Here is an 8,115-nt window from a genome sequence, read left to right as displayed (position 1 = left end):
GCCGGCGTACCGGAAACTGGTAGCAGCCGCCTCCGGTCTGGTCACCGTCCAATAAACACTAGAACTGGAAGCCCCGTTCCCGCGACGTGAGAATCACCTTCTGATGGCTGGAAGAAGCAGTGACAGCAGACTCACCAAAAGATGAAGGACGAGCTGAGCCCGATGGGAGACACCCGGACTTAAAGCGTCGACCGGAAGCTCGCCTGGCGGCCTCATTGATGGCGGATTGTAATGTTTGTAATCTGCAAGCAAACACATCTACTTGTGCACGAATCGTCCAGTATGTATGAAATTGTCTCTCCTTCTTTCTTTCTTTCTTTCTTTTTATTTACATTATTTTTCTAATCATAATAATTACAGAATCAGAAAGATTATAAATTTTAAACGATTCTTTAGATATCGATCTTACAGTTTTTGCAACAACGAAAGAGTTTAAGGATTCAATTCATAAGTGAATAATTCATAATCGAAGAAATAATGATAATTCCAATTGTGTAGATTCGTTTAATTCTCAAATATCTAAAGAAATCAAAAGAACACTTTTCAAATACATTCGAACTGTTTCCACGCAACGATCATTAATCGAGAAATCGACAAATTTACTACCAACAATACTCTCCATAAAACGTGTTCGACAAATACGTACATTGAAACATTGTTCCCAATATCCAACAATGACGTATTCAAAGACAATCGTTCGCAACACTAATTTACAAACGTCGTGTTTCCCTATTGTGACCGAATTTTAAGCCACCATCGTCCAAAACGCGACAAATTCACTCGTTCCGCGTAATCGCCGCATTGTTTTGTTACTTTCTCGTATTAAACCGTTCCTCCCATGGAATTAACTTTGGAATCCCTTGACGATAAGAACGAGAGAGGGGATACGACGTGGCGAACACGTGGAAATAAGTGTACAACAAAGCCGAGGTACGGCCGAGGTACATGTTGCTCGAATAATGGGGCGTTCGATTATAATGCACAGGCCGGATAATCGAAGGTTTGGATGGTGATCGTGCGAACAATGCTGATAGCGTTTCTGAAAGGATTTCGACCGGACAATGCGACGGTGATTCGAGTTTCATAGGGAATGAATGCGCGAAACCAATTCGTACCGCCGTTAACTCCGAATTTCAATGGCCGCCGTGGGAACGATCCCCGCGTAACGCCGCCATCTTACGAAATAGGAGGAAAAGGGAACGTGTCGTGTGCCCGTAAAAGGGGAAAACAAGAAAGGCTACTTTTCATCTTACTTTCATCGTGTACAAAGGGATTGGAAATTCTTTTCTGTACCTCGAGAATAGTAGTAGGATTTTAGTTCTAAATAAAAACGAGGGAATTTAGTGAACTTAGTGTCAAAGATGAAGAGAGTGTAAATTGCTCGAGAAGAAAATATTGAATTTTGTGAAAATAGCTCGATGTGATGTTTTAGGATTCAAGGAATTTGTAATATAGAATTTGGGGATTTTTAGTTGGGGATATAAATCTAGAGATTTTGCATTTTGATATAGAATCTAAAAAAATTAGTCGTGGTAATATTCAAGAAATTTAGATTTTAATATCGATTTTCGATAAAGAATCTAAAGAATTTAATTGTATAGAATTCTAATAGAGAATTTAGAAATGTTATAGAGAATTTAGGAAAGAAATAAATAAATAAGAAATTGTTTTCATTTTATGAGTATTACTGGATTTTATTAGAATCGATGAACGAGTAAAAATTTTGTTCCAATTTAAAATAGAAGGAATTGCCGTGAGCCATTGTTTACAGATTCTCTGTTGTAAAAGTAAATATCCTTGTGTTATTTTTAACCAGAGGCAAATTTCCAGTTCGAAAAACTGTTTTCGAGTTCAATGCTTGTGTTTAACCACCGATAATACGAGCGATTTATTAAAGAGCTCACGATTGAACATGAGTTTTATTTTATTTTTATACAAATTTTCTGGCCAGATTTTCCATTTCGAATTATTGAAAGAGAAAGAAAAATCCAAAAATCGTTAAATCAATATAAGTATAATAGTGTGAAAAAAGGATTAAAAAAATTATGCTTACTTTTCACATTGAAAAAAATTTGTCGAATTTGACGATATCCTTCAATTAAAAAATAAAAAATTAAAAATACTTTTTAAAATTGTACATCTGGCATTCGAAAAACAAAATGAATGCTCGATGGTGTTTTAGATATACACGAGGATTGTCCCATAAAATGGTCGATCTTTCAACGACAACAAAAATATATGAGCGAGTATGAGAATTGTTGGGATAGAGAAGATAAATACAAGGAGTTACGGATAATACGAATGGAGGGCGGAAGCTCGAAGCTCTTCCGCGTCTCGGAATTAAATTCGACCAAATTCTCGGAATCTCTAGGATATTTGGTCTGCGCAAATCCCTTTTTAATGAGATAAAAGGCTCGCCAGCGGAAGACTAAATAAATTTATACTCCATTAGATATCATCCGGAGCCTGTTAAATCCGACTGACTCAACGATATCTTTAAAAGAAACGATCGATCAGACAATTTCTAATTATATATACGATATGATTTAATATCTTTGAAGGAAACGGTATGAAAGGAAGGATGGAATAATTGATAAAATTAATGTGACACGAATTGTGGAGATATTTATACTCCTTCAAAGATCGATATGATATTTTAAAAATAATTTAAAAGATTTACCTAAATTAATCCATGCTTGTCGAATAAACTTGTTCATTAACTCTATAAAATAAACTCAACTTTTCAATTTATTAACCAATTTAGAATTTTAAAGATACATACAGATTAATCCATCTAAAAATCCACCTAAAAATAAATCTTACAACACAATAACTTATTAAAAAATAAAAAAAATTCTAGGAAATACGACTGAACTTCCACCAGAATAATTATTCGTGATTTTCTAACTAACCTACAATTAAAATCGACTTTAATCTTGTTCGTATAACCCATCAAACAAAACGTCATCAAAATATTCGTTCAATCGAGAATTCGTTGGAAAATATCTCCTGAATATTCGTATCCAGATGAGAAACGTTAGAATGGCGGATGAAAAGCTGAGGTGAATCGGTCAACGAAGATGGCGGCGTATGGGGATATGGCGTCGGAATTACGAGATTTCGTGAAATTTGATGGATCGCGTTATGGCAGGGGAAAACAATTTATTAAATTATTCCCCAGGGTATCGTATCTGGCTGATACTCGTCGCAATAAATACGTAATTTACGAACGGCGAGTTCGATTCTTTTCAGTGGCGCACGAATCTTCCTCTCTCCCCGTTCAATTTCGCCACTCGATTGGATTGGCCGGTTGTTCTAAGTTTTACAGACCGATCTATGTTGGATCAACACCGCCACCTGTGGCGCTAATACAAATCCGGTAATGTTGCTGGCTATGAATACATGAATATCAACCGGGGAAGAAGTCGATACATATGTACGTTTACCCCTGTTAACCCGACACCAACTTCGATCTGCATACAGGTATCGCGCGAATGGAAAGCGAGCTGTTTGATATGTAGACAGGAACGTATATCTGTCGAACATCCTCGCGTGAAACGGACATCGAAACGATTTAATCTCTCGTTCCTTTCGTTCATAGTATCTTATTTTTTAAAGAATAATACAAAATTTGTTTTATGGAATTATTATCAATGCCTTCGTGATTATCATTGATTTCGAATTGCTTCTTCTTTAGCAATATATTATTACGTAATTTCTTATGGTTCTTCGAATATTTAAACAAAATTCTGTAAATGCAATTTATATTACATCATTACATATTTTTCAATTCAATCCTCTTTCCACGAATCACAAAATTAAACGAAATTTCTTGATAACAAGAATTCAGGTAATCGTTATTTTGTTATTGGAGAGGAAATAAAAAAGACACGTATAAAAACGCAAGGCGGTGCGAAACTAGCAAGTTTTTTTTTTTTTTTTTATATTTCAAAAACGAACGAGGAACAGTCGTGGCGAATTCACAGCATTCCTCAGGAGTAGTTCGCCCGCGTCCGCTTTGGCTCGTTCCCCAGAAAGGGACGTCGAAATCGCACGTCCGCCCGGGAAAAAGTTATTCCCACCTACGAGTAAAATCCACGCTACGTGACTTTCCGCATGGACAGCGACAGACGAACCGTTTTCCAACACTTTAACAACGTCTTTACCGGTTCTACACCGCCCCTGTTTCCATCGTTTCTTTCGTTTGCCCCCGATTCCGTGACAGAATCGCGCCAATCGCCTCTATCACGCGACCGCCAATTAAACAAACTTTATATCTGGAATAAAACCAGATTGGGAATAATTGTTTGGAAACTTGTGATTATTGGTCGATGAGTTCGCGCAGGATTTTTATTTTTTTGCAAATTTTTGTGATTTTGCTGGCTGGTTTTATTGGAAATGGACGTATTAATAAGAATGAAGTAATTTTTGAAGTTTCGAGATTAGATTGATTTTGATTATGTTTAATAATAATTGAACATATTATTCGAGAGAAGAGGAAAGTATTGTAAAAAGATATGTATGATTTTTGTTAAAGAGAAGAAAAGAAAAGGGATAAAGATATTTAGTTTTAGAAAAAGAAACAACGAAATTTGCGATTGATTGGACAATATATTTAATTTAGAAATCTAAATTTAATTTAAAAATCTAACAAATTTGATTTTGATTTAATTGATAAAAACGCGATCAAATATTCTGAAATCTCTAAGTATAATTTTTCTGCTGGTTCATCTAATGTTAGTGTTTACTGATGAATAAATAGAAAATTATTAAACATTTCAACCATAGAACTTGAACAAAATTATTATTATTAATTTAAATTTAGTTCGCTTATTCAACGAAAGAAAAATATCAGTATTCATTCAAAGAGCAACTATTGATAATATTATTAAGAAGACCAAATATTATCATATAATATTATGAAGTTAAATAATAAATTTTTGTATCTCTCTTTAATCAATATTATTAATATTATTATATTTATCAATTTATCTTCAATATTTTTCAATCAAATAAAAAGACACGTATATTTTTAATTTTTTAAAATTTACACAATGACTTCTCGCGTAAAATATTTTTACTTTCTTTCAAAAAAACATAATTTAAAATATCAATTCTTCGATTTTTCATTAGCTTTATCGAAAATATACGCAATTACAATTATCGTACAATTTTCATAAACCTAAGAAAAATGTACAAACTTATTACTCAATCTAACATACAACAGACATAACTTTACAATAACAACGAATTTTTAATTTGAAGAATCATAAATCAATTACTATTCATTCAACGAAATCCCTATATTTTATCCCTAAAACAAAATAAATCACATTCCTCCCCCCTTTCAAATTATCTTCCAATCGAAGCGATTTGAACGAAAATCGAATCGATACACGCTCGTCCAAACTTTCCTCCGTCACGTCAGACATTAGGATAAGCTTCTCTGGAATCGAGGGGTGAATTGGGGTGTCGTGTCGATCGAGGTCTCGACGAATACAGATCATAAAAGTTCGCACGGTATATAAGAATCAATTCATCCACTGGTCTCGACTTTGGTGCACGTGCGGGTGTCGATCGATTTAACAAATGAAGGCGAGAAAGAGGCAAACAAAGGGGTCCAGATATAGTGGCGAGAGAGAGGGGAGGAAGGGGTTGGAAAGAAACGGGTGGAATTTCTGGTGGCACGTTTCCACGTTTCGACGGTTGGTCGATGGCCGCGGGGGTCAAACGAAACTCGTTTTTCATTAATTGAAAGTAAACTTTGAGAAAAGGGTGAGGCCGACTCCCGAGGAATCTTTCAACAAAGTCATTGAAATTGAATTCGAGAAGTTTGACGTCCGTGCCATTTGCTGCAAATTTATCGGTATGCAGCGTTAATATCGTTTCATCTTCGTTTTATTTTATACGCGGTTTTATTAATTGTAGGTATTTTCAAATCTTGGCTGGTGTGTGATTTTAGTAAGGAGAGGGAAGAAAGTGGAGATATGATGACAGGAAACGAGATAGAGGTAAGAATTTTTTTTATTAAATTCTTCCAAGAAAGATGAGAAAGATTTTTTTCATATTTTTTGCATGCGTTCAGCCATTTCAAATTTTGTTGCATTTTTCGCTGTTTTTCGACTGTTTTTTTTTTTTTTTTTTTGTATTTATCTATAAGGGACCCTCTTCGATTTTTGATGCCGCATGTTTTGTGACAATACTCTGATAAATTTGAGAGTTTAAAGAGAATCGATTCTAAATAGAATAACTTATGCTTTAACACATCGATTAACGGTTTAATTTGAGACCAAAATTACAGAAAGTTTGATTATTTTTTTCTCATGGTATCACTTTGAAATACCGTGATTGTTTAATTAATTTTTAATATTTTTATGTCGTTTCAATTAACGACGAAGAATTAGAAACGAAATGTGTGGTTATCAGTCATGGATTAATATTACGTGGTATAATTATTTGAAAGAAATTATTCAAACGAATCAAAGAAATTTATTTCTTTTTTAATCATAGTTAATGTACATACTTAGTGCATACGTAATTCTACATTAATGCATTATTTCTTTATGGAATATTTAGACTTTTAATCGATATTCGAAATTTAACGGTAGTTAAACTCGCTGGATTGCTCTTCTCATGCGTATTCATAAGATATTACGACGTTTAATATTCATAAGCTACGCGATACTTTAAACGGCACCGCCTCGAATCAGACTGGTAACTATAAGAAAATAAAACGGTAGGGAAAATTCGTTTTCCGACTTAAATAACCAACCCGTATTTCAACAAGAATTCCTTTTTCCGTCTTCTGTTCTAAAATAATTAAAAATCTGTTGGACAATAATTATTAAATTCATATTTGCAATTTAAATGAAAATTAAATCAATGAATTTAATAAAATAATATATAATATGCAAATATCGTATGTAAATTAAAAAGAAAAAAAATGAAAATCGAAAGATCTTTCTTTTATATTATTGAGGATTAAATTTATATTTAAATCAATTTATCGAGATCATGAATTTTTTAAAATAATTTGTCAAAAATTTTTCTACAAATTCTAATTTTTTAATCTAGATAGATTCTGATATAATTTCCAGTTTGGGAAAAAATGAAATATTATAAAAATGAAATATATAAGCTATTGTAATTTCCAATCTTTTTAAGTAAAAGTTTCGTTATTTTTTGACGATTTCTCTCGACCAATAAACCAGCTAAAGTAGGGATTCTTGATATAAGACTCTTGAACTAAAGTGAAAGCACTTATTGAGCGGTGAAAAAGAAGTTCATACTAGTGCCAACTATTGTTGATATCTTTGGATCTGAAGTTTCTCTCGAGCTGGCGCGTCTGAAAAATATTTCCGGTTCAATTTGAACTTCGCAAATAGATATATGAACATTTAAGTTCGATGTGCAAGAAAATGTCGACGTTTGACGGATAGAAACTAATTAGTAACTTCGTGAAAATCAATTTTGCAGCGACAATCGGATTACAAATTCCCTGCAACTCAGAATCGCGCAAACTAATGTCAACAATGTCTATACAACTCTCTATTCCGTTCTTCGTCCAGTAAACTGTCAGATGAAAATTTCCATTCCATTTCATCGTATTTTAACTTTACTATACTTATAAAAGTTTCGTGGACGATAATTAAATTTTTCCCTCCTCGAGATTATATCATTTTTATCTCTTATTATTTTCAATCAAAATATTTTGTTATACTATTTAAATTTCTTTCATTCACTTTTCCTTTAAATAAATTTATAAATATAAATACAAATTCCAAAAAACCATACAAATTTTTACCTAAATTGAAGACAAATAAGAAGAATTTAAACTATTAGATAAATAAATGCAAGAAAATTAAATCTAAAAATAATAGATAAAAATTGAGTCTTTCATCATAAATTTAATTTTATTGTCCCCACAAATTATACAATTTTAAAATTGTTCCCACGATTACACATATTTTCATGCACACATTCAATCAAATTAAGAAAAAATAAAAAATAAAGAATAGAAAAACTGTAAAAATTTCTCTCGCCCTAAATAAAATCAATCGTTCAAATTTTTGATCTATCACTGTTCAAATTTAATCGTTTCAATTTAAAATTGTT

The 8,115-nt window shown here is 32.7% G+C and overlaps 1 protein-coding gene across 4 annotated transcripts in view; it reads right to left on the bottom strand.

The window, feature by feature from the left end:
- The window catches only part of LOC102677282 (limbic system-associated membrane protein-like), a 313,371-nt gene that overhangs the window by 60,836 nt on the left and 244,420 nt on the right, over positions 1 to 8,115 (bottom strand). For 2 of the 4 annotated variants that reach the window (XM_031509406.1, XM_031509413.1), the window contains exon 11: positions 7 to 242. The exons of 1 other annotated variant lie outside the window; for it this stretch is intronic. In XM_031509406.1, the coding sequence (XP_031365266.1) occupies positions 94 to 242 (149 nt within the window). In that variant the 3' untranslated portion in view covers positions 7 to 93. Of the gene's footprint in view, positions 1 to 6; positions 243 to 8,115 lie in introns of those variants that run through there. One more of the 4 variants, XM_006607744.2, reaches the window with a different exon arrangement.

The sequence above is a fragment of the Apis dorsata genome, unplaced genomic scaffold (genome assembly GCF_000469605.1).
Source record: "Apis dorsata unplaced genomic scaffold, Apis dorsata 1.3 scaffold_13, whole genome shotgun sequence".
In the NCBI taxonomy this organism is placed as follows: Eukaryota; Metazoa; Arthropoda; class Insecta; order Hymenoptera; family Apidae; genus Apis; species Apis dorsata.
This window is presented reverse-complemented; position numbering and strand designations above follow the sequence as displayed.